At 46.4% G+C, this 27,311-nt stretch overlaps 1 protein-coding gene across 1 annotated transcript in view; it reads right to left on the reverse strand.

Annotated features, from left to right (window-relative positions):
* ENPP6 (ectonucleotide pyrophosphatase/phosphodiesterase 6) overlaps window positions 1–26,009 on the reverse strand; it is a 108,843-nt gene extending 82,834 nt beyond the window's left edge. The window contains exon 1 of the mRNA XM_027077090.2: window positions 25,693–26,009. Within this exon, the coding sequence (XP_026932891.1) occupies window positions 25,693–25,933 (241 nt within the window). The 5' untranslated portion in view covers window positions 25,934–26,009. The remainder of the gene's footprint in view (window positions 1–25,692) is intronic.
* Between the last annotated feature and the right edge of the window lie 1,302 nt (window positions 26,010–27,311).

Raw genomic sequence — 27,311 nt, forward strand, 5'->3', positions numbered from 1 at the left:
AGGGGGAGTGACAAATGGGAGTGAACAACAAACGTGCGTGAGGGATCGGACCACCGAGATGAGAAGAGAGAACAAGAGGAACAAGTAATACTCTGAGGAGCCCCTGTGTGAAGGAACTGACAAAAAAGAGGTCAGTGGAAGTTACTAGAAGGTGAGATTGAGAGGAGAGAGGAAACTCAGAAGCCAACAGAGACAATCTCTAAAAAGTGGGCAAGGTCAAAAGGTAAAAGACCACAGAGATGCTGAAAGATGTCGCTGGATCTTGCTATTAGAAGGTCTTGGGTGAACTTAGGAAGAGCACACATCCACATTCATCTACTTGCCCAACCCTGGTCTGAGTGGAGGCCTCCGAACAGTGTCCCTGCTTCTACTCTGACCCTAGTGGATTCCTAATCTTCATGATTTCTAAAATTAAAGCTCCTCTACTCAAAACCATCCACAGGTATTCTCTGTCCTCGGGATAAGATCCAAAGTCTGCAGGCACCATGACCCACAGGGACCTGACGTGACCTCGGGTCAGTTCAGATCCTTTGAGAAGGACACTGAGCCAAGGTTAGACACACATAAAACATACTGGGGGAGGCATCTGTGACAGACATACGGGAAGACATGGGAGTAGGCAGGAAACTCCTTTATTTGGGAAGGACTGACATTTGTGAACGGAGATGGACAAGGAAAGGGTTTGGGTAGAAAGGACCTCACAATTCTAAGAAATTTGAGCCAGGCTGATGAGGGGGCCTTCAGCCAAAGTCAGCAGCAGCAGAATGGGCCTGCCCTCCGACCCCTGCCTTGCTCAGTCATTGGTCAGGACTGGCCTGTGAGAAGTGGACCTGTGGCACCAACACAGTGGTGGCCTGGGGGTTAACTATAAAATCTGGCAATCTGAGCAGGAAATCTGAACAGTGCATTTTCATGGCTGCCGCACCATTTGTTACTTTTCAGACCTCATCTGGCACTCTCCCCGTCACTTGCCTCCAATATCCCCAGGGTGTGCCTGCCTCAGAGCCTCTGTCTTTGCTACTCACTCTGCCTGCAATGCTTTGCCCTCAGATATCTACGCGGCCAGCCCTCTTACTTTCTGTAGGTCTCTGCTCAAATTCCGTCTTATCAGGCAGGCATTTCCAGACCACTCTGTGTAAAAAATGGCACTGTCATCATTCTCAGTGCCCTTAACCTTCTTCAACTTTTTCCATAGGATTCGCTGCCACCTGGCATTATTTATAACCTAGTTGTTGGTTTATTTGTGGCACTTCACAGGGACAGATGTTTCATGAGGGTGGAAACTTCACCCTGCTTTGTTCATGGGTGTCCCCAGTGCTCAGAAGAGTGTATCTCCAGGCTCATGGAAGGCACTGGATATTTTCTGAATGAACGATAAGGGCATGATGAACACCTCTTATGTCCACGTAGCAAGTGCTCTGAGAATATTTATTAATGAATGAATGAGTTGGGCACTTTCCAGGAGGTGGGGATACAGCGCTGAACAAGACAAAGTCCCTGATGTCATGGAGCATACGTTCTTTAATAAAAATAAAAGATTGATGACTACATGCTAGAGCCTAATAGATCATTTGCAAAGCAGAGGTATCTTGTCATAAATTCCTTTAGGCTAACTTTAAAGGAACATGCTTTTGGGGGTGCCTGGGTGGCTCAGTCGGTTAAGCGGCTGACTTCAGCTTGGGTCACAATCTCACGGTTTGTGGGTTCGAGCCCCATGCCAGGCTCTGTGCTGACAGCTTGGAGCCTGGAGCCTGCTTCGGATTCTGTGCCTCCCTCTCTCTCTGCCCCTCCTCCGCTTGTGCTCTGTCTCTCTCTGTCTCTCAAAAATAAATAAATGTAAAAAAAAAAAAAAAATTAAAGGAACATGCTTTTATAGGAGACTATCCCAGGAAAGAATGTAACATGGCCCGTGGGTTGAACAAGCCCAGCGGTCTTTGTTTTTATCCGGGAGTTTATATTTTAATTCTAGAAGTCAAGCACTGGTTTACCTTGTGCCTGAAGCCTTTCCCAGTGGTGTCTCCTTATGAAAACGTTAACTGAGCTTGGCTTCTGTGAGCTAAATTCCGAGATTTACAAAGCAAACATTTTCCTAAAATACCAACCCAATTCTATTCAACAAAATCAAACACTGTCTGAGGTTTCCGCCCCAAGTGAAAAAGGTCATTTATTCACAGCCATTTTCGCTCTTCCCGATATTATCTAAAGAGGTGGGAACCCATGCTCTACTGGTGTCATTAGTAGGTACGTGACGAGAACCTTCCATACAAGCTTCAGCTTGGTCTTGCCACTCTGTGTTTGCTGCTGGTCGCTAGGCATCCTCTACATCGGGACCCCAGACAGACGTCTCATGGAAGAGGTAAAAGAGTTCAAAAGAAGCCACATGTGAAAACTGAGGCCATGTAGCTCCAGAGCTCTGAAAACTTATGAACAATGTGGCGCCGAGGAGTAGCGATTATGATGAGAAAAGATTCAGAATACACTGCCAATTAAATGGTGGAGACGTTTTAAAATAAAAACATCAAACCGCAAACACAAGATTCACTCTTAATCCCCTGGGCCCACTGATAAAGCCATTTTAGCATTTCATGTTTTCCCTTCTGTGATAGAAGAGGTACTGATCGCCATGCAGAAGTCAACCTCTGGCCTTATTATCACTTGGACTTGAAACCAAATCAATCTAGAAAGATTGATAGGAATCAAAAGGACAGATAAGGTGATCCAGCAGACAAATGTATTTGCCATTCTTTCAAAACTCAATTTCCTGGATTTTCCATCTGTGACCCACCAGGGTGGCCACTCAGCCTTTCAGGCTGTCTCGGGGGCTGAGGCTTGGAACCCAGCAGCACTGCGTGCCGAGCCAGGCTGCACGCTGCGCTGGGGAAGTACGTGGGGGCTGAGAGAATGAGTAGTTCCTCGCGGTCACACGGGGGATTTCTTCCCTTGGCTGCCCCTCTTTTCACCGCCATGACTCGACATGGGGATTACTCCAGCGAAATCAGAAGGGGATAGAGTCCATTAGATGTTTCCCCAAAAAGAATTAAACTTCATTCCTCTGGGAAATTGCTAGTGAAGGATGTGATTTTAACTAGAAATTTCTGGCCTGGGTTTCTAATCCCCCAAATCCTACCTCAAGCCAGGCCATTTTCCCTTTTCTTAAAATCGTAACGCCGAATCTTAACAGGACGAACGGTGTGTGTAAAAACGAAATTCATGCTTTGAAAAGTAAATGTAGGGACACATGGCTTCAAATGCTAACCAAAGCTGCAGTTCTGGCTTGGTTCAGTAGCGACGGCAGTGAAGAGAGAACACAAGGTCAAAGAGCATCACCTTTCCTTTGGCAGGAGCCAGGGTTGGAAAGTTTAGGGAGAAGCCCACCAGAAGTGGTCCCGACAACAGATAAGAAAGAGCACCTTGCTGGGGCATTGGGATTCACTTCCTTAGAGCCCTCAAGTCTCTCCTTCTCTCTCTCTCTCTTTAGAAAACAAAACAAAACAAAAACTTGAACCCACAAAGGCTTTGAGGCCACAAAGTCAAGATAGTGCCATGGCCCGGACTAGGACCTTGCTTCCCGCCCATGGCTCCCTCCACACAGATCTCTCCAAGAGACAGAGAAGTGACTAGGCCAACGCCCAGCACTGGGCTATTAATGTGGACAGGAAGGGACTCATGTGAGGGGAGAAGTGGTTGGATCTGGCAATGAACTGAAAAAATATTAAATATGGCTAAGCAAAATACAAAGCAATCCTATTTTGGCACAAGCATTGCCTTTTTATTTCATGTTATTAACAAATTCTTATTCTCCTGCTGACCACAAAACCACCTGGAAGCCGACACGGGGCTAAAGCACGATACCTTCTACCTCACACCGTGTCGCCTGAGGGAACTGCTGTTTCTGAGAACTTTTCCAGATTCTCCGTTATAAATGGCTGAAACTCCCAAACCTGAGACCTCTGGGGAATACAAAAGCAGTTGTTTTAAATCACCACAGCACTGCCTTACTCACCCACTTGGAATTCACTGAAAAGGCAAACCATAAGAGTTTTAAGTTGGGTGTCTGCTCGCCTCTGAAAATATTTGAGTTTGTAAGACACTTCATGATACGCATTTCTGCTTTGTATTTCTAGGGCCTGTCCTGGGTTGGGTGTGAACTGGCCTAGGGGAGAAGAGGGCAAAGGGAACCGTAGAGCCCTGTCCGAGGCGATCTTTGCCACTTCTGTTGGGATATTTCATCCGCTGTGAGACTGAAAACGCCCCTCTTGACAGCCTGGCCACAGGGCCTCCCTTTCTGTTGGGAGTGGGGGTGGGATGGGGAAGAGAGAAACGGGCCCAGTGTTTAGGATAAAGCGGATTCCAAGTAACTTTAAAACAGATACAAAGGGGCATTTACTGAGTTCTTACCGAGTGTCGGAGAGCGTGAGCGGGATGTGGGGCAACACGGCCTCCCTCCCCCGAGGGGCCGCCACGGCGTCCCGGGTCCCCAGAACCAAGTGTGATTAGAAGCAATAGTCCAGAGATGCATCTTGGTGGTCTGGGTCAGGATGCCAGATGTGTCTTATCAAAAGAGGTCTGTTTAAACCATCCCTCACAACTGTTCGGCCTCGGCCATTTGAGATAAGTAGCTAAGTGTCTGAGGCTGAATCCTCTCTTTTATACTCAACCCCAGAAGCGTTTATTGTTCACATTGTCCATTGAGACTCACAAAGGAGGATTTAAAAACATAGTTGCCCATGAGGTTGCTTAGTCTGGAGGAAGCCTGGAAAGGCAGGGACTCGTGTGCTATGGGTGTCTGTGTGTGCAGGCATACGCCATGTGCATAACACAACTACGAGATCCCCGTCTGAGGGACGGACACTTAAATGGCCACACAGGATGGAGCTGCCCTAAGAGCCACTTCTTTGAGAGCAGGAAAGGAGAGATAGCATGATGTCACGGGAGAGCACGGGACTTTGTACTAATGGTTCTACTCTTTATGGGCTTTGTGATCTTGGGCAAGTGTTTTACTACCTCACAGTCTTGGTTTCCTCATCTGTAAAATGGGGGTAACTATGCCTCCCATACAGGGTTTTATGAGGATTGACTGACTTAGTATTGGAAAGCACCTAGCACTGAGTGCTACAGGGTATACAGACACACAAATACTGCAGACATCTGGGAAATGTACATTCTGCTCCCTGCTTGACTGAATCTGGAAGACACTGGGAGTGCTGTAGAGATAGAGGCCATCCATTGTCTTCTCTACCAACCAGAAGCGGAGTGGTGAAAATGCTGAGTGATGGATGGGGGGCAGAAGTCCTCTGTTCTGGTCCTGATTACTCACTTCCTTGGCTAGGTGACTTCAGGCAAGCTGCTTACCCTCTCTACCCTGAAGTTCTCTCTTGGGCAAAAATGCGCAAGATGATTATAAAGATCAACCAAAGGCGTCAAGATCAGGAAGAAAGAGTAACTGTCTTTGTTTGCAGTAAACATGGTATTGTATGTTCTTGTATGCATAGAATACAATGGAATCTCCAAATACTATTAGAACTAATAAACAAATTCAGCAGAGTTGCATGAAACAAATTCATGCAAGATCAACACCCCCAAACCAACCATGTTTTCATACACCACAAAAAGGAAATTAAGAAAATAACTCTATTCACAACAATATCAAAAAGAATAAAGGGCTTAGAAATAGCTAAGTGTGTAAGCTATTTCAGTGAAATAGCTGAAAACTATAAAATAGTTTTACACACTGAAAACTATAAAATAGTACTGAAAGAGTTTGGAACCCGAATAACTGGACAGACCTCCCATGTTTACGAATTGGAAGATGTATTGCTCAGGGAGATACGCTTCCTAAATTGTTCTAGAAATTCAAAACAATCCCTAACAAAGTACTAGCTGGATTTATTTTTCTTTTCTTTTTTTTTTCTTTTTTCAGAAGTTGTTAAGCTCATCCCCAAATTCATTTGGAAATACAAGTGACTGAAAATAGCCAAAATGATCTTCAAAAACAAACACAAAGTGGAGGAGAAAAACACATTCTGATTTCAAAACTTACTACGAAGCTAAGTAATCATGACAGTATGGTCCTGGTTTAAGGAAGGACATATGGAATAAAACAGAGAGCCCAGGAATAAACTCTAACACTTATGGTCAGTTGCTTTTCAACAAAAGTGTCAGGAAAATTCAGTGGGAAAGGAATACTCCTCAACAAAGAGCTGACTACCTCACACTATACACAAAAATTAACTCAAGATGGATCACAAACCTAAATGTAAGGGCTAAAAGTACAAAATTCTTACAAGAAAACACAGGTTGGGTGCCTGGGTGTCTCAGTCAGTTAAGTTTCTGCCTTCAGCTCAGGTCATGATCTCATGGTTTGTGAGTTCAAGCCCCATGTTGGACTCTCTGCTGTCAGCACAGAGCCTGCTTCAGAACTCCTGTTCCCCTCCCTCTCTGTCCCTGTCCCATTCACTCTCTCTCTCTCTCTCTCTCTCTCTTAAAACTAATAAACTTGAAAAAAAAATTTTTAAAACAGAACAAAACACAGGAGTAATCTTCATGATGTTGGCTTAAGCAGTTATTTCTTACATATGACACAATACAAGTGATTAAAAAAAATCAATGAATAGGACTTCATTAAATGCTTTTACACTTGCAGCCACTCCATTAAGAAAGTGAAAAGGGGCGCCTGGATGGCTCAGTCAGTTAAGCACCTGACTCTTGATTTCAGATCAGGTGATGATCTTACGGTTGGTGGGATCGAGCCCCGTATTGGGCTCTGTGCTTACAATGCAGAACCTGCTTGTGATTCTCTCTCCTTCTTTCTCTGCCCCTTCCAAGCATGCTTGCTCACTCGCTCTTTCTCTCTCTCTCTCTCTCTCTCTCTCAAAATAAGTAAATAAACATTAAAAGAAGAAAGTGGAAAAACAGTTCAACTCCTAAGAGAAAAATATTTGCAAATCGTATATCCTCTAAGCAACATACAGCCAAAATGTATAAAGAACTCCTACAACTAATAATAGATAACCCAGTTTTTAAAAATGGCTAATGGAATTTGAATAGACATTCTTCCCAAGAAGTTATCAAATAGCCACTAATTAGTCATTATGGAAATGCAAATCAAAACCACAGTGAGATACCACTTGACACCCACTAGAATGGCCTTGATGAAAAAAGACAATGACAAGTGTTACTGAGGATATAGAGAAATGGGAACCCTCATACACTGCTGGTGGGAATGGGAAATGAGGCAGCCACTTTGAAAAACAGTTTGGCAGTTTCTCCAAAAGTCACACATAGAATTACAATATGACTCAGCAATCCTACCCCTAAGTACCTGCTCAGAAGAAATGACAACATATGTCTACACAAAGACTTTGTACGTGAATGTCTACAGCGCCATTACTCACAACAGCCAACAAGTGGAAACAACCCAAATGCTCATCAGCTGGTGAATGGATAAACAAAATGTGGTCTATCTGTATAACAGAATACTTCTTGCCAGTAAAAAGGAATGATGTGCTGATACAACATGGATGAACCTCAAAATCATTATTATGCTTAGTGAAAGAAGCCAGACACACACACACACACACACACACACACACACACACACACACACATCCTATGGTTCCATTTATATAGAACGTCCAGATAAAAGCAAATCTTTAGAGAAAGAAGGTAGATCAGGGGTTGCCTAATGTGGTTGCTGGAGGTGGCAATGAGGAGCAACCACAGGGTACGAGGTTTTTTTGGGGGGTGATGGAAACACTCGAAGATTATATGGTGGTGATAGTTGCACATCCCTGTAAAGATACCAAAATCATTCAACTGTACACTATAAATGCATGGATTTTATGGTATGTAAGGTATACCTCAGCAAAACCATCAGTAATAATTTTAAAAGATCAACTGAGATCACATCTAGATAGATAGATAGATCCATAAGTCAGCATATGCAGACTGAGTTAGATCTTCCACATTCCCAGCGACACAGGCAAATGTCAGCCCCCAAATCCTCCATGCAGAATTCACCTACAAAGCACTGTCCCTCCTTTCCATCTCCCCAGTGGTCTCCAAACCCTACTGCCATGTACAAGGCATCCCAAGAGAATGACTTTTGTTTCTTTTCTTTAATTCTTCTGCTTGATGGTACTGACTGCCTCCTATTGAAAAAATTAGTTTTTCCTTGATTACTTTGACCCTCTTTGACTCCTGATTTTCATTTTGAGTCTTTGCTAGAATGGTCTGTACTTCTTCCTTTGTTTTCTTTGGTGTTTCTTTGTCTACATCATGCTCCCCAAATGTAAGTAAGGTCCCTCAAGGGTTTCATATTGACCTCTTTTCCTTCTCTTGCCATAATCTTCCCAAGGGGCCTGGTATGCTTGCATAATTCCCCACCTCTCTGAGGACAACTCTGAAATCTTTATCTCTAAACCATCATGACTAGTAAAGAAATCGCCACCCAGATAGATGATCTTGCAATGCCCAACGTATGAGAATATAAACAACTGATTTAGATACTGCACTGAGATATTTACTGAAATATTAACTAGCCTGTTCTCCTCCTATATATTCCCCTCCATTGTGTTTCAAGCAGGCATCCGGCCCCTTTTGTCCTTGGAGTTGGTCTGTGTTTCTGGAACAACAGCTGATATTGCTTGCTGGACACACTCCTTCCTCTGGGGCTTTTTATCATCTCAAACTGAGTTCCTTTGAACACACTGTGTACATGTCTCTGAAGGGGAGAGGAGGAAGGAAGGTATACATGCCTTTCAGGGAAGCAAGGAAGACAGACAGGATGGGCTACATAATTTGCAGGACCTAGTACAACATGACAATGTGGGATCCTGTGTCCATAAATTGTTAAGAATTTCAACATGGTGACAGTAGAGCATGAAAGCAAGCACAAGGTCCCTATAAGCATGGGGCCCAGTGTGACTTCATAGGTCACATACCCATGAAACTAGTCCTGGTGGAATTGTTTCCTGCAGACCAGGGAGAGATAAGAAGGATTTGCTGGTCCAATGAGAACAGAAAATGATGTACTGCTTGGTGGCAGAACTCCATGGAGACCACCGACATCCAAGAGACACAACAGGGGAGGCTGGAGTCAAGGCACAAGGTTTTCTAGCTCAAAGCAGCAGAGCCTGGTCTCTGGAGCCACATGGATTGACATGTGGGCATGTGGTGGGAACCAGGGTAGACCAATGACAAGAGCTGCTGTCCCAATGCCTTAGGACCACATATGGCCCAGGACCATGGCCCATAACCCTAGACGAGGAAGAAAAGTCATCTCACAACCCACCACCCAGTAGTGACTGAGACTGAAAATCCACTGAACTCAGTGGGACGGGAGTCAGAGTCAGAATTAGTTTTTTCTTTTAATTGTGGTTAAATACATATAATATAAAGTTCACCATTTTAATCATTTTTAAATGTATAGTTCAGCATTAAATACATTCACTTTTGTGCAACCATCCCCACCATCCACCTCCAGAACTTTTTCTCATCCCAAACCAAAACTCTTTCCCATTAAACACTAACTTCCCATCCTTCCCAGCCCCTTGCAACCACCATTCTACTTCCTGCCTCATGAATTTGACTACCCAGGCACCTCATGTAAGTGGAATCACATCCCATTTGTCCTTTTGTTTATGGCTTACTTGACTTAGTATGTTTTCAGATTCACCCATAGATTTAGATTTTTTTTAAAGAAAATAAAGAAACGCACTATTTCTTGTACATTCATGATTGTGAACTTGGATGCACCTTATACACAGATGAATTCATTGTTACCATAAGACTAGCTTGAATTCTTGTCTGACACTGAGACTTTTTTTCTCTCTGGTCCTCCACATGCAACCAGTCTTGCCCATTCTCTCTCCACAGAGCCTCTCAAATCCTCAAACCCAGGTTCCTTCCGGCACTGCAGACCTTACTTCCAGGCCCCCTCACTCTCACCCCAGACCTGGATGGCCTCCCCCAGACTCATACTGCTCAGTAATGTCAGAGTAATCATCCCAAAGCCCAGTCCTGCTCTCCACATGCTCCCCCTCATTTCCACGTCTGTCCCTTGACTTGTGTGATAACGTCCATCTTCAAGGCCCTTCCTCCAGGTTTCAACCTGTCCAAAACCTTCAGGCTTTACTTAAATATCAGCACCTCAGCGAGCCTTTCCTCTTCACTACACACTTTCAGAAATGGCCTCTGTATCCCCTGTGCCTGTTCTATTCTGTCCTGTGATTATACGTATTTCAACATATACTTGGTTGCTCCAGTTAATTGCACGCTCATCCAAGACAGATGCTATGTCCCAGCCATCTTTAGAACAGCAGCTTACTACGGTGCCTGGCTGACTCGGTTAGTTCAGTGTCCAACTTCGGCCAGGTCATGATCTCATAGTTCATGAGTTTGAGCCCTGCATCGGGCTCTGTGCTGACAACTCAGAGCCTGGAGCCTGCTTCACATTCTGTGTCTCCCTCTCTCTCTGCCCCTCCCCCACTTGTGCACACATGCGCGCTCTCTCTCTCTCTCTCTCTCTCAAAAATGAATAAACATTTAAAACAAAAATTTTTAAAGAAATTTAGAACAGTGGCTTATTTAAAATCGTAAATGTTCGATATATTCTTGCATAGATTATATTCATATAAAGCTGTTGCAGTTAGCAAATTCTGTGGTTCAGACAGTAAGTGGTAGAGGAGTAGCATATGAATGAAAATAAGTTCTCAAAGCATCATTCAGCTCTGAATGGTTACTATCTCTGGGTCAAGGCCTTTAAGAAGGGAGACATCTTGGGGCGCTTGGGTGGTTCAGTCAGTTAAGTATTTGGCTTCGGCTCAGGGCATGACCTCGCCGTTCATGAGTTCGAGCCCCACATCAAGCTCTCTGCTGTCAGTATGGAGACTGCTTCGGATCCTCTGTCCCTCTCTCTCTCTGCCCCTCCCCTGCTCATTCTCTCTCTCTCTCTCTCTCTCTCTCTCTCTCTCTCTCTCTCTCTCTCTCTCAAAATAAATAAATAAATAACTTAAAAAATTAAAAAATAATAAAAATAATAAAAAAGAAGAGAGACATCTTTTGGCTTGGGAGAGAGAAAGATGAGAAGGAAGCTGGCACGTGGGCTGGAGCAGAGGCCTGGGGGGTCCAGGGAGGATGAAAGAGCCCTTCCAGAAGTAATAAGCAGTATAAGCAAAGGGAAGGACTAGCAGTTCCCAGGGAGGCCTCCAATAAAAACAGGGAGGTGACAAGGGAGAGGTGAAGAGATCATTCTCCAGAATTCCATTCCAACAGGGGTTTCACAACTGGCCAACAGGCCCCTGACCATCCCCTGTGTTTGAAGGGTAGGAACTAGTCCGATGTCCATTGAGGGAAACCCCGGAGGTGAATTTTCAAGACACCCACACAGCTGGCGACTCGTTGCAAAAGAACAAACAGGCAGTTGGGATTGGGTAAATAGAGTCATTTTTGTTTTTATCTGATTATTTTAGCTGGTAGCTAGATGTTGCAATACATGCTGATGCAGTCTAAGTGATTTCTTTGGAACGTGATTCTCTTATCTGTTCCATGAGAACTTGGTGAGATTATTTAAGGAGCTTAAAGAATAGGAGCCAGACTTCCATGATCATCCGTGGCACCGGGAAGTAGGGAGGATGGTGGGGAGGAGTCCGAACACCACCACCTCCCATCTTCCAGGCGGCTCCACCTCCTCCTTGATCAGATCCTTGATGAAATCTACACAGATTCGAATCTTCTCTGAATCTCCTTCCATTTCCGCTGATACCTCCTGGGAGATGTGAACAAGGAGGGAAGAGAAGGGAAAGTCCCCCAGGCAGGGAAGCCCCATGGTGAGTGAGTGGCAGGCCCAGAGCAAAGCTGGGAATGCAGGCAGGGACATCAACCAGACTGACAGCTGGCAGGAAGGGGTGCAAAGGACGCCTGGGCTTCTGTCCCTGTGAATTTGAGGGAGGCTGGCCTCGGACACCTGTGCTTGCTGAGGTTCTTCTTCTAGCTGGGTCTGAAGCTTAGGCCTCAGTCTCCTGTTCTGCGCAGTGAGGCGATAAATGCACTAGCATTTCTACGGCTGCTTCTGCTTTTTACATTTTGTAATGCTGAATGCCTCTGGAGGAAATTTTGGATTGGGATACAGTGGGTTTTGTTACATATTCCCCAGCTCATTCCACATAGTTTTCATGCTATATTTTACACTGACAAATGCATGCTAAAATGGACTGTGAATGTACAGGGAGGGGTGTCCTGGTCTGGGACGAGGCCAGCTGGCCAAGCTGCAGGGGAGGGGGCTAGACTGGGAGTAACGGGAACGCGGAATCAGATGCACCCACAGAGCCCAGCGAAAAGGCGCCCCAGGTGCTGGGGAGTGTGGGACGACAGGCTGACAGTGGCAGTGGTGTTGCTCTGGGCCCCGGGGAGGAGAAGCACATCCAGTGTGAAGGCAAAGGAGGGAATGAAGAAGCCTATGGAGAGCGGCCAGAAGGAGTCCAGAATCCAGCGAGATCAAGGCAGGACTAGGAATGTGCCGGTGGTTTGTTAGACGACAGTGGAACCTTAGTATGTGAGGTTCAGCAACGAAACTCTAGGGTCTACCGAAAAGATAGATAACATAAGGCTTCTGCAGTGGGGTCAGACAGAAGTCCAGGTACCGGCTGAACCAGCGAGGTCCAACGAACGTGAATCGGGTGTCTCTTCTGAGCAAGCACTGCGCCCAGAGGCAGGGACTGCCCACACTCCACCGCCCTCAAGCAAGTGCAGACCAACAGCAGGGTGGACTGCTGTGTGGACTGGCTTTGTCTACACGGGCAGCTCGAGGGACCCACCTGGGGAATGGAAAGACTTCAGACACAGGTCGGGCCTGACAGACTGCCCTCAGTCCTGGTTCTCAGAGATGCATGGCAGTTCCCATGCAGCAACAGTGTTCAAAGAAGGATGACGACAGTGGCCTTGACTATGGGTCCCCTGAGCCCCGGCTGGTGGTTGTAAGCCTGCAATACAGACTGGGAAAACCAGACCAAACCACAAAACACTGCTTTATGCCCACTAGGCTGTAAGACATCTTTTTAAAAACTCTCTTAATGTGAATACATTTCTCTAAATCACAAGGGCAGTGCAATGGGCCAAATGCTAGTCTCCCTGAGAAATTCCTACACTGCAGTCTGATTTCCAATGTGATGTCATTAGGAGGCTGGGACTTTGGGAGGTGATTTAGGTCATGAGGACGGAGCCCTCATGAATGGGATTAGAGCCCTTATTAAAGAGACTCCAGCTAACTCTCTCACCTTCTTTCTTTCTGCCATGTGAGGGTACAATGAGAAAATGGTCATTTGCAACCCAAAGAGTACCTTCTCCAGAATCAGACCAGGCTGCCATGCTGATCATAGACTTCCAGCCCCCAGAACGGCATGAAATAAATTTCTATTGCCTGTAAGCTACCCAACCTATGGTTCTTTACTAGAGCAGCCTGGAGTCAAACAGGGAGCTTAGTGTTAAATTAAAATGTCTGACTACTCAACCAGAGATGAGAAAGCTCCACTGGATATGGATATATTTTTCATTTAATATTTTTAATAGAGAAATCATATTGTTCAAAAAGGCAACAAGACATCTCTCTCCCATCTTTGTCTCTCTCTCATCTATCTCTAATAGGGAACCATGGTTCTACTTTCTTATGTGTCTTTAAAGACCTGTTTTTCCCCTAACTGGCAAAAGTCCTTGGCTGGGCCCTAATGACAGTGAATGGTGCTGTCTCCCATCAGAGGCTTCTTGTTGTCTCCTGCCTCCTGGTGGAGCCTGGCTGGATAGAGGGTGGGAGAGAGGCTGCCTTTACACCTTGGAGTGCCTGTGACCAGAGACTGGGAGGACATGTGTGAAGGGTTTTTTAAAAAAAAACTGACCCCTTGGGGGCACATAGGTGGCTCAGTTGGTTAAGCATCCAACTTTGGCTCAGGTGGTGACCTTACACTTTGTGAGTTTGAGCCCCGCATCAGAGCCTCACTACAGAGCCTGCTTAGAATTCTCTCATTCTCATTCTCTCTCTCTCTCTCTCTCTCTCTCTCTCTCTCTCTCCCCCCCCCCAAAATAAATAAATAAACTTTAAAAATAAAATAACTGACCACTCACACACAGTACATGGCCTGGCCTCTGGTAACATCTCAGGGTGAGTGACTTAGGGGCCTTTTTCAGGAGTGTAGACCCTGGTGACCTCTCTGAAGTGCCCTCGTGGCCTGACATGGCCTAGCCTCACATCTTCCCTCTTTGGTGGACTCTTGGTGGGTTGTTTTGCAGGCCACGGGTATACCCTAGAGAGGGCCCACCCCCATTACAAATGAGAACATACCAAAGTCTAGAAATGGAATTTTCATGGCCAATGAGGGTGGACCAGACATGCTAGCCCATGGTAGCTACTTACCTAACCCAAAGGTAGGTTCCCATTACCTTTACCCCCTACAGGGGCAGGGGCTGGAGGGCACGGGAAGCATGTTCTAGGCTGGGCCTATGGTCTGCTACTGAATGACTAGAAGCCCAATATTTGAGGTTTTCTCCCAAAGACCCATGGTTTGTTTAAGGTTTTTGCCCTCAACCATTAAGGCAGAATGTTTTCCCAAGCCCACCTGAGAAAGCCAATCCTTATACAGACATATAATTTTTCAGGGAAGACTAGACATGCTGCAGAGCCAGTGGGCTAACATATTAGACTTGTGTGCAGAATATGGAAGAAGAGCCAAGGCCGAGGGACCCCTCAGGCAAACTCCGTGGGTGGCTTACCCACTACACCCATAGATGTGGGGACCTCCATCTGCTGCCTCCCACCTCCATCAGGCCAGGGTCCTTGTCAGGGGCCATCAGCAGCTCAAGGGGTGAATGAACTGCAGACTACTTTCCTCAAATGTGAAAAGAGGTCAAAGTGGACTCACTGTGACCATAACAGGGGAAGAATGCGGAATGCCATCGAGACCCCCGTCAGGTCACCCTTTCCCTCCACTCTACCGTGGCCCCTGAGAATCTCCTCTGAGCCTCATGACTATTGCCAGCACCTAGAACACAGCACTTAGAACATTCCCAGCACATACTCAGTGCTCATTAAGTGCCCAGCTGACCCCAGGGCTCCTCTCTCCTCAGGTCTGTCGTCTTAAAGCTGTGGGAACTCAGGACTAGGAAGGTGATACGACTTATCCAGCATCCCGGCGGGCCATGGCACACTCAGGAGAAGAAATGTGCCACCCTGACTCCCTTCTGAGCTCTGTCTGGTCTCCCAGTGCTCTCCATCCAACCTGCTTCACATCAGGCATTTTCGCTGGGCAACGTGGGAGGAATACACAAGGCTGCTCGTACCCAGTGACTGGGCAGGGAACCTGGTCTCCTGGCATAGCCACAACCCATTCATGGCCCACAGCACCCAGGTTGGGACACCTTGCTGCAGACACTTACATGCAGTCTCACAGTGACGCCACTCATCTCCCTGCTGTACAGCTGGCAGCCACAGAGGGGGAGGACCTTAAAGCCAGGCCCCCCGGGGGAGTGACTTCATCAAGACTAAAGTATCGGCAGTATCCCCGACCAAAAGTCTGTTTGTGATCTCGGCCCGAGCAGCCCTTTGTCCAAATGAGTCCTGGGCCACATGGTTCCGTGACCTGTCTGCCAGACCCTTTTTTCCTGCTGTGGAAATGGCTGAAGGTAGGAGTCGGTTATGATCAAGCACAATATCCAACAAGAGCCAAATGCTACACACGGGATCCAGAGGAGCCCCAGACTTGCCCCAGGTCCTCGCCTGGGAAATGGTGGACACAACGGCCCTATTCATGGAAGGGGACTCTGAAACTTGAGTATGTTTAAAGTGTCTCTGAAATAAATGTTAACATGCTGACTCAGGCTCCCTCCGAAATAATTTTAAATGTCCTCTAACCCATTTTTGGCATATCATTCATGATGAAGCAGGTATTGAGAGCAGCATGGTTCAGCCAAACTCCCAGAAGCCTTGGCAGGAGGCATATGGTCCTATCAATCAACACTGGGGTCGGGGGAGGGGAGGGGGAGGCCAGCCATGGTTTGAAGACCGCAGTGGCTCAGTGTGGGTGAACCTTCTGGAAAAGGGTTTGCTGTTATTATAATCAAAAGCTTTCACCACATTTTTAAGCTTTACCCACTACCCTAACCATTCCCTTCTTTCAGGGGGTGACGTTCCAGCAGCTGAATGCCATATAACAAGAACTCCCTCTCATCACCATGGAAGCCAAGAGAAACATACTTTTTGAAAAGTGGCACTTTGGTGCAGAGAGCTCTGCTGATGGGAGCTTAAATAATGACGTGCCAGGAGAGATTATTTTTATGAATTCCTGGAACACACTTTTTTCTGTGAGCATGAGCCGAATAGTCCTCTGCGTGCTTCTGTTGCCCTCTACTTTACCTAGCCAGCCTGCGTCTTCAGGCAGCATAATCAGGACACCTTATACAGACTGTAGGTTGTTTTTAAGTTAATTTATTTCTTTTGAGAGGGAGGGGGACACAGAGAGAGGGAGAGAGAGAATTGCAAGCAGGCTCTGCACTGTCAGCACAGAGCCCAACATGGGGCTCAATCCCACAAACAGTGAGATCACGACCTGAGCTGAAATCACGAGTCAGACCTCAACCGACTGAGCCACCCAAGCACCCTCATACCATAGCTTTAAGTTGAAACGTGGGAAGATGTGGTTAAGTGTCCCCGGGAAGTAAGTGATGAGATGTAGACAAAGCTCATGCGGCTGGGAAGACAGATTTGACTGTGCATCTGTCAGAGATATCCTCCCCAGGCTGGGGGAAGGCAGAGAGATAAGAAGTCCATTTACTGTGGGTCCACTGGGATCCACAGGAGCAATTTCTCCGTTTTACCCCCATGGTTATTCTTCATGTTTCTGGAACTCTCCTTTAAGACACTTTCTCTGATCCCCTGAAGGGCCAACTCCAAGTGAATATCCTACGCCAATGTGAAATCTATTCTGGTGAAAATTTACTTCCCCAAATAGACAGCCCTCCAAACTTTCCCCGGTGTCTGCACACAGGAGCCCCAGACTCCGAATACCTCCTGCCTGTGGAGCTGATTCAGGCTCCCTTCCTTTTAGTTCCTCCATGCCTTCTCATCACCCAGCCAGCAAGCCTTGCCACCAGGATGCTCTTCAAACTCAACTCCTCACTTAACAGCCCATCACAAGGAAGAGATGCTTGAACATTTGAAGTGGAAGAGGAAGAAAGGAGGAGCTTACTGGTTCTTCCAATTATTTTCCATCAACTGCATGTGTTTGGTTTTTTTTTTAACAAATCATCTCTGTCTAGTCCTTCCACCCACAACCAAGTGGTGAATGGGTTCAGCCCCTCTTCACCTGCCTGGCTGTGCTTCTCTGATTTGCTTGTGCCTATGGCCCTCACATCTCACAGTCTTCATAGATTTCTTCTTTTCTTCCTTCAGATCTGGCTCAAGATTCACCTCCTACTAAAAATCTTTCCACTCATCTCTCAATGTTTAGTTCTAGATCCACCTTCTCCCTGGAAATGTTCAAGTCCATTGTAACCGCCAATAATACTTCCCTCCCCTGAGTTGCAGACACTTATTTCTATGCCCTTCCTTTTCAGTAAGACCCCCAAGCTTCTTATAAAATGCAACTAGTATCCATTCAGTGTGTGGAATACACTGCATCAGTGTTCGAGATAATTCCCGCCCCCGCTGTCAGAGGATTACGCACCCTTGACCTACTGGCAATATAATTTGCTTTGGCCAATGGCATGAGGGACGTGACATGCGCCACCTTGAGCAGAGGTCTTAAGCACCACCACGTCATTCTGCCATTTTCCCTTAGCCACACGAACAGCACATCTCGTCTAGAAGTTGCTTTTTCTGTCTGAGTCTCAAAGTGAAGAGGAAAGTGGGGCAGAGTTCATCTTTAAACTCCATGTTCACGAGTGAGAGATAAACCTCAGCTGTAAGCCTCTGATACAGCTTGTTACTACAACATAAGTTAGCTTAATCTTAGTTCTAAAGTGTGTAATAGGTACAGTTTTTGTAATGGTGGCTTTACACTAGGTGTCTCCTTCTGTCCTCCAACAAGCCTACCGGCTTAGTGTTACTTTCGCCATTCTACCGATAGATAATATTAAAACACAGAAGAACCTGTTCCAATTCTGAAAGGTAAAAGGGGACAGACGAGAGGAAACTAGGTCTTCTGCAGCAAACTGACAGCTCTTTCCGCTACATGATGCATTTACGGGTTGAACTGTGTTCCCCCAAAACATCCTATCCCTTGGTACCTGTGAGTGTGACCTTATCTGGAAACAGATGTACTCAAGTTAAGATGAGGTCCTGAGGGTGGGCCCCCATCCAATATAACCGGTGTCCTTGGAAGAAGAGAAGACGCACACGTAGAGGCACACAGGGAGAGCAGCATGTGACGACTGAAGCAGAGACTGGAGTGACACATCAATGCATCTGCAAGCCAGGGAGCACCAAGGATTGCTAGAAACACCAGAAGCTCAGAGAAAAGCACGGAAGAGATAGTCCCCTAGAGCCCTTAGGGAGAGCGCAGGCTCGCCAACACCTTCATTTCAGATTACCAGCCTCCGGGGTTGTGAAGGAATAAACTGTTGCTTTAAGCCACCCTGTTTGTTGTAACCCATACAGCAGCCCTTGGACAGCAGCACACCATGGCCACCTCGATTTGGGGGCAGAACCCACTGGAAACTCTCTGCATGTGGGGGATAGAAAAAGTCTGCCTAGGGATAATTTCATTCTTCTGTCAGCAGCCTGGTGTCACCATCCCGTCTGTATTTATTTCCAAGAGCTGTCATCACACAGCACCACAGGCTAGGTAGCTTAGACAACGGAAATTTATTTTTCACAATTCTGGAGGCCAGAAATCTGAAATCAAGGCATTGTCAGAGTTGGTCTCTCCTAAAGGCTTCTCTCTTCTGCTTTTTTTTTTTTTAAGTTTATTCATTTATTTTGAGGGGGGGCAGGCGCGGGGGGAGAAGAGGGAGCGCACAAGCTAGGGCGGGGCAGAGAGAAGAACAGGCAGAATCCCAAGCAGGCTCTGCGTCATTAGTGCAGAGCCCAATGCAGGGCTCGAACCCACAAACCGTGAGATCATGATCCGAGCTGAGATCAGGAGTCGGACGCTTAACCGACTGAGCCATGCAGGCGCCCCTCTCCTTGTCTTCTAGATGGCCGTCTTCTCCCTGTGTCTTCACATAGCCTTCCCTCTGTGCCTGCCTGTGTCCTGATCTCTTCTTGCAAGGACATCAGTCATACTGGTTAAAGCCCACCCGAATGACCGCATTTTAACTTAATTGCTTTTTTAAAGACACTCATCTCCAAATGAGGCATTGGGGGTAAGGATTTCAACACACACATTTGTGGAATTCAGCCCACAGTGCTATCTCCTGTTTTCAGATATCTAAGGAGACTCATGATGCCTGTGTTCACAGCCTAGCTCCTTAAGCAATCTGGGATGGGGGGCTCAGAACATAAGGATGGCCCCGCCAGACCCATCTCAGGGTCTGACAGCCAGGACCACACGACATTTGGCCTTCCCTGTCCTCTTACAGATGTTCTTAGTTCAGATGGTTCTGAACCGTTTGCCTTGTTCAGGCTTCACTGTTGCCTCTGCTTTCTTGGCTTCAGCAATCTTGGCGAGAATTAGGTTCTCTCTTGGGCTTTGCTGATGGCTAGTGTTCTGGTTAAATCTCCTCTCAACACCCCAGGCCTTGGATTCCCTACTTCGGCACAGCCCCCTCCTCATGGCTGACTCTCCTTTCAACCCTCTTGCTGCCCCAACCTTACAGTCAAAATTCAAAACAGAATGGATAGACATATTTTGAGATACTTAAGACTATTAGAAACAAATAGTAATCAGTTCACCTAAATGGCTGTTAATTACTTTCCTAAAGCAAAGCATAATTTCAGTATTTTCTCCTCCTTATTGGTTTAGGAGTATCTGGAACCAAAAGAATAATCAACAAGTTCCCTGAAACTCTGAATATTTTAATCATTTTTTAAATAATTTTTAAATGTTTATTTTTGAGAGAGAAAAAGAGCACGGGAGGGGGAGGGGCAGAGAGAGAGGAAGACACGGAATCCAAAGCAGGCTCCAGGTTCTGGGCTGTCAGCACAGACACCAGGCGGAGCTCGAACTGATGAACTGTGAGATCGTGACCTGAGCCGAGGTCTGACGCTTAACCAACTGAGCCACCCAGGTGCCCCTTAATCATTATTATAATGCTGCTTCACAATAATAAATTTTATTTGAAGAAGACAGGATAAATAAACCATGGTGCAGAGATGGAAAATTAAGGAGAGAATGACGGCATCATGTGGGCTCTTCAGTTAGAGGGCAAGAAAGGCAGATCCACTCCAGTGACTTCAGGAAAGAAATCTGAAAAAAACCAGTGGAGCAAACCTTGGGTCTTTCTGGTTAAAAGCATTCCAGCCAGAAGAAATGGCAAGTTGAAGTGTCCTGAGGTGGCCATGTACTCAGAACAGGTGAAGAAGAGAGTCAGGAACGAGGCCGGAAAGGGTCGGGGTGGCCACATGGGTTCTCAGAGAACTTCAGATTTTACTTAGTGTGGAAGCAGAGTCTCCTGGAGAGTCTGAATGGAGGAGAGACACGATCGGACACATGCTGTAGAAGGACTACTCTGGTCGTCTGTGGAGACAGGCAGAAGGTAGGGCAGAGAGGTTGGAGGGAGCAGGGGCTGTTGGGGACCTCTGGGCAGCAGAGGGTGCAGACTCCAGGGATGGAGGTAGGGGAGGACAGGCTTTGCCATCCAACTTTCTGAAAGTACAGCCTACTCGGGCTGAGGCAGAAAGGGAGGTGGGGAAGAGGTGGAGGAACAACAGAGGGGACCAAGGGGACAATAGAGGGGACAAGGAGCCGTGGGTAAAACAAGAGGAACCCAAGAAAGCCGTCCAGAGGAGGAGCATAGTCCAGCTAAGCACTGTTCCTGGGCCAGAAATCAAAGCCTGAGGATTGACCCTTGACCACGAGGAGGCCCTTGGTGAAAACAATAGTGGGATTGGGTTTTGAGCAGGAGAGAATGAGAGGAGAAGTCGAGGGCATATCAGACATCATGCATTCCAGGAGCATCTCAGTCTGGGGAAGCTAACATGCTGGGGTGACTGTCCCTGAGCAGATGCCAATCTTCAGAGAAGGGGAGGAGAGGGAGCCCTGGAGGCCGTGTCCATGCTGCTTATGCTGTGGGTGTGCACGGGTCTGCAGGCAGCCCAACAAGTAAAACCTGAATTCTCCAGAAGACTGAGGAGGTGGGCTTTTCTCAAAACATGATTTCTCAAGTACTTTCTGCGTTGATTTCCGTTGGTCCAAATGACGGCCGGTTTTAATTTAAATCAGCTATTTTCGCAAAGGCAGGGAAAAGCATGCTTTAACCTGCCATCTCCTCCTCCAGAATGTTGGATCCTTGATATCTGGGGAGAATTTGCTTCTGTGTAATTTCTAGGAGTGCAACAGGAAATATGTTGGCACAAATATCAATGCTAATGGTTAACATCCTTGGTTTGGCTTTGATCCCAGTAGAAGATCAATAAAGCACATTTATTCAGGCTCTTATTGCCTCCTGGACTGCTCTTGAGGAGACTTCAGTCCCTGGGTCCCAGGTCCTATGCACAACTTCCTGGGAACTCCAGGACTGGGGTCAGGGCCCTGCTAATTGCTGTGTGAGAATCTGGTCCCTGACGCCTGTTCTCTAATCTCAGTCCTGCTACTGACAATCTTTGGTGTCTGGAGTGAAGTGCCCAACCTCCCTGTACTTTATTTACTAGTTTTTAAATGCTGAACTGATAATAACAGATTGCAGAGCAAATTAATTTCAGCATATGTTTGTCTCTTGGTAGATTATGTTCAGTGAAGATTAAATTCTAGACCAGTTTCCCTGCTACTCAGAGCATTTCTGGACTACTTTCCCCAAGTGCTTAATCAGGAGTGTTCAAGAATTACAAACAAATGTTGCCATTGGCCTTGACAAAATGATGCTAAGTTATGCTGCCTTAAGACTACCCAGCATTTTCTCTTACCCATGGTCTGGATTGACCAAATCACTGCTTTTCTTCAATGGATTTTATGTTAAACTTCACTTCAATGTGGATTTACCTCACAGAGAAGAGCTTTCCGAAAAGATCCACAGTAAGAGAGATTAAAACAGAAAGCAGAATAGTTACACTGTGGTTGCGTCTTAACCAAGATTAAGTTGATTCAGACACAGCTCTTTGGAAAGAGAGCTTACGCATAAAGTAAGATGTAATGATATGTGTGCCGTGCTTGTGGCTGTTTATTCCAGCTCAGAGCCCACCTCTTTCAAAATGCTTCACATCCTACTCCAACTGAAAGAGAATTCTCCCCCCTTCTGGTCTTCTGTCGCATAGTAGGAAAAGCACCCACTGGTCCTTTGTGTATTCGTTTGCTAGGGCTGCATAACAAAATATCACAGACTGGGCAGCCAAACAACAGTTCTAGAGGTTGGAAATCCAAGATCAAGGTGTCAGCAGGTTTGGTTTCTGGTGAGGCCTCTCTCCTTGGCTTGCGGATGGCAGCCTTCTCATTGTGTCCTCACATGGCCTTTTCTCTGTGTACATTTATTCCTGGTGTCTCTTCCTCTTCTCAGAGGGCATCAGTCAGATGGGATAGGGCCCCACTCTAACAGCCTCATTTCGACTTAATCGCCTCTTCAAAGACCGTATCTTTATATACTTTACATTCTGAGCTACCAGGGATTGGACTTCAACACAGAAATTTTGGAGGGAAACAGTTAAGCCCTTTGCATGCATTTTAGAATATTAGTAGGTACCTGATGTGTCTCTCCTCAACCTGACTGCAGGCTCCCTGGATGAAAGGCCCTGTTTTAAGATTCTGTGTATCTCCTGCAATCAATGGCTCGATGGGTCTTCCTGATACTATTGAATGTTGTTCACATTTGCCCTGATGCAGATATATTTTGAAGGAGAAAAAAATCAGCCACGGCAGCTTCGTGTCAGTGACTGGGCTAGATGATTTCCCAGATTGCTTACAAATCCCGTGACTGTTCATGCCCCATCACCATCCGTGTGGCTTCACAAAAAATTCTCCTCTCTACAGAGTTTTAGTCATTTGCTTAATTTCTTACCGTTAGACCTCCCAAGAGGTGCCAGTCTTAACTTTGGCTAATTCCCTATGCATGTCTGCATCTGGCAGTCCCTGAGATCCTGACCTGACTCGGACCTGGAAGCCGAGGAAACAGGCTCAGGGCAGTGCAGTGGGTTGCCTGAAGTTGCCCCAAGAGGACTCCAACCAACTTTTTCCAGCTCCAAGGCCAATACCCTAATATTCCTCATTATGCAAAAATAAGAACACCAAGGGCTTTATGTCTTATGGGCAGTAATTTATGTAATGAAGTGAGATCATAGTCTCTCTTATGAATGCTGATGAACCTTATAACAGCGTATCTTTTAGTACCAAAAGGATCCAGCATACTTCTTTTGTTGATTCATAAAATGCTCAAATGCTCAAACCGTATGTTTAAGTACAACTCCCAATGGATATATCCTTCCTTAAATGAAAACAGAGGAATTTTTCAACATCAGGTGGGACAATAAGCATGATATTGGGAGGAGTAATCTAAATGTAGCCATGAGTCGCTTCCAGGGCGGTGGAGATGATACCAGCCTCATGGCCTGGCACCTCCCAGAGGTGCCTTCTCTAAGCCATCACGTTCACCCGGTAGGTACAAGACAAATCAAACCCAGAGACATGTGCACGTGAACATGAGCCTTGCTAGACACGTTCTGTGTACAATATCACTTCTATAAAAGTGGGAAAGCCAGTGTAAGCATCGAGTAGGCTTTCAAATGAAGTAATGCATTCAACATCTAAAACTTTGTAAGCATAATGTGTATGGAGCCCTTGTGGCTTCCTCGGGGGAGACTGAAGGTGAGAATTTTGCCAAACGCCAATGGGCACTGCCCATCCCACCATGGGAAGGTCTCTTCTGTCATTACTGGACAAGTGGAAACACCCCGAGCTTGAAAAGAAGGTTCGCCTCTGCGTGACTGAGGCCTCGCAACCATTATTCCCCGTGCCAATATCAGGACTGTGGGTCTGACAAACAAAAGGCCATGTCCTTGGCTTGATTTCTATGGGGAGGCTGTAACGGTCCCCTTTTACTCACTGGAGGCTGGCTTTCTCAAATGGATTTTGTTCATTTTCCACTCAGATTGAGAAAACTGCACGTGGCAGTTTATGAATTGGGCCTCCCAGCAAGTCTCTGAAGGACAACAGGAGTGGGGGTGGCCTGCATGCGGGAGCCTCCCTGCACAGAACTGAGGTCGGGCTGTGGCACACAATAACATCTATGTGTGACCCAGCAGCCTGCAGACCTACTCCCTGCGAGGGGAGACACATGCCAAGCAAGGACGAGAGGACTTTTGTTCATCCTTTTTATCTTACACTTGCTGGTTGTTTGTGGCGGGGGCGGGGCGGGGGGGATTAAAAATAAGCAAATAAATTCCTTGCTTGTGTGTCATCTGGATTTTTTTTCTCCCCATGCTTTCATTTCTAACTCTCCAAAGTATCTTCCCACCTTAATTTTATGGCATTTTTATATACACATGCATCCAGGACCCGCGCATGAAGTCAGAGATATCAGTTTGTCTTCCAGACTCCTTTGGGTTTGCCGCTGCATGGAGATCCATAGTGAGATACAAGAGTTATCATCCCCTTCCCATGAACATGATTTATAGAGTTCTCCCTGTGCTCAGAGCATATAGCTAAATCCTGCATAAGCAGCAATCACAGTGCATTCTTAACAGCCTCCCTGGACAGTTTGCTAAATTCTTTCTGAGAGCCTCTCGCTGGCCCTTACAAAGATTAGTGAAAAAAACAAACTGGAGGCTGGGAATCCAACTGTGTGAACAGAAAGTATGTTCCACTGCACTCATAGAGGATCAAGTTTGTGGAATCACACTGGGCGTTCTGGCTGTCCCAGATGAAGACCAATTAGGCAAAAATCAGCTTTCCCAAACCCAAGCACACTCTGGGTTGACTAGGGTTGTTTTCTTTTGTTTTGTTTTAACACATACTAAAAGTTAAAGGTGGGAATCTCAACTAAGTAACATTTTTTTTCTTCCCCACTTCATTTTACCTGGTCCAAGAAGACAAAAGAGGGGCCAGCGGCATTGCTAAGTAATACTTCAATGTACAACCTAAAAATTCTCTCTCAGTAATCCTGGAACCCCACGTATAGTTTTCATAGTCTAGCACAATGACAAACAAGCTAAAATACCTCCAGGATGACAGATGACTGCAGAGCAAAGGGACAGAAGGAATTTGGTACAAACACACAAGGACCTGTTGACTTTTTAGCCTGAACTTAGAAAGTACGGAGTTAACCAGAATTTTTGTTTGTAAAGCAAACAACTACTTTTAAAATCCTCTATTCATGTGGTTCTCTGTTCTCCACATGGAGAATCCAAAACAGGTCCTTGGGATAACTTTTGGAGAACCACACTACTGTGGAAACAAAAAAAAAGTCTCAGCCAAGAATTTTGGTGTCCCAAAAGACCAGGGAAACCTGAACATTTAAATAAGATATTAATGCCAGGAGCTAACCGTTCCCTGTTGGACTCCAGCTCCCCGCCCCCTCCCCCCACCCCCCCGAGCTCCACCAGCCAGAAGAGGACACAGTACTCACCAGTCATTAGGGTGTAGTAATTGGGGTAAGAGAGACTGGGAAAGTCTGGGGTCAAGTAATCCACTTTCACTCCCCTGCTCACAATCTCTTTGAAACCGGGCAAGGACTCCAGGGCCTCATCACTGATGTAGTCTGAGCGAAAACCATCCAGCAGAAACACCAGGAGCTTCCGGCCAGCCGAGGCTGGCCGCACCAGGCTGAGCGCGAGGACCAGCAGGAGGGCCCCGAGCTTCGCTGCCATGCTGCCAGGAGCCTGTCCGCTCGGCTGGCACAGCCGTCCCCTTGCAAAGACTGAGGATGGAGAATCTGTAGCTATTCTCTCTTCTAGGGGCTGGACCTTGACTGCTGGCCTTCCTGAGCCAAGTTCACTTTCAGAATTTAAAGGTACAGCACCCCCTTTAAAAAACATCTATGCTCACCCTTTACTATAAAGACCAGAGACTAACTCCTCTGAGTCTCCAAACAACCCAGAATAAACACCGGGGAAGAGAAGGCAACATTATTATTTTGGGTGAGTGTTCCAGAAATACAAGAACCCACAGATAGGTAGAATTTTAGAAGATGACAGAAGTCAACACTAACTTTGCAGTTGGGCTAACCAAAGGGTGGAACCAAGAAGAACAATCTTTTAATTTGCTGCTATCCCACGTCTCTGCCCCACTTAAACTCTCCTACTGCCCTTTTCGCTTACGATTTAGGAACACGAACCTCGGTATATAAACAAGAGATGATAAAATTAGGTGGGCATATTTGTGAACTTTTCAGCAGTGCCTCTGTCATGCAAGCATTTAGAAACAAATTACTTGTCAATGTCTCAGCCACCTTTTTCCTATGCATCTATAAAAAAGTGTTTATTGTTGTATTCTTCAAGTTGTTGGTGTTCAAACCCATATGCAGGAGGAGGTGGGGCTCAGCAGAGCTGTGGAACTAGAGAAAAAGTTCCAGAGTTGAACAACAGGGGGTCGCTACTATCACATGGGTCTGAGGTAGCCCTGCCCGAAGACAGCAGCCATGAGATAGAGAGCAGGAGGACCAGAGTCCACGATGGAGAAGCAGATATAACCACGTGGGCTTCATGACAAGGAGGATTGGGCAGAGGAGGGACTCGGAGGCTGGCCAGGAGATCAGGGAAGGGCTGCAAGGCGCAGGTGGGCTAGGCCTCCATCCAGATTGCCGGGGTTCCCCAGGGTGGGTCTTTCACTCGGCAGAAAATTAAATGGAAAGGCTTATTAAATGCGTGTAGCCCATAGTAAGAGCTTAACAAATGCTAGCTGTTATTAGCATTACAACACTGCTCAGATTCCGCTGCAAGGCCCAGGGCAAAGCTTTACAGGGACCTACAGTAGCCAGCCACCAGCCACCCGGATCTCGGATCTCGGTCAGTTCTAAAATGCCTCCCCCACCCCTGCCCTCGGCGTGTGCCCTCTCTTCTCCTGTACTACTGCGTGTAGAGTCACGAGATCATTTCTAAACTGCACAGCAAAAGAGGAAACACATCGGCCCAATTACCATCCCTGCTTCAGCTGACTTAGACAAGGTTCAGACTTCATTTTTCTAACAAAATCAGTGATTTTTACAATTAAAAAAAAATGAGAAAACCAGGGGAGATTTTTCTTAAT

This window comes from Acinonyx jubatus, chromosome B1 (assembly GCF_027475565.1).
Source record: "Acinonyx jubatus isolate Ajub_Pintada_27869175 chromosome B1, VMU_Ajub_asm_v1.0, whole genome shotgun sequence".
NCBI classification, from domain to species: Eukaryota; Metazoa; Chordata; class Mammalia; order Carnivora; family Felidae; genus Acinonyx; species Acinonyx jubatus.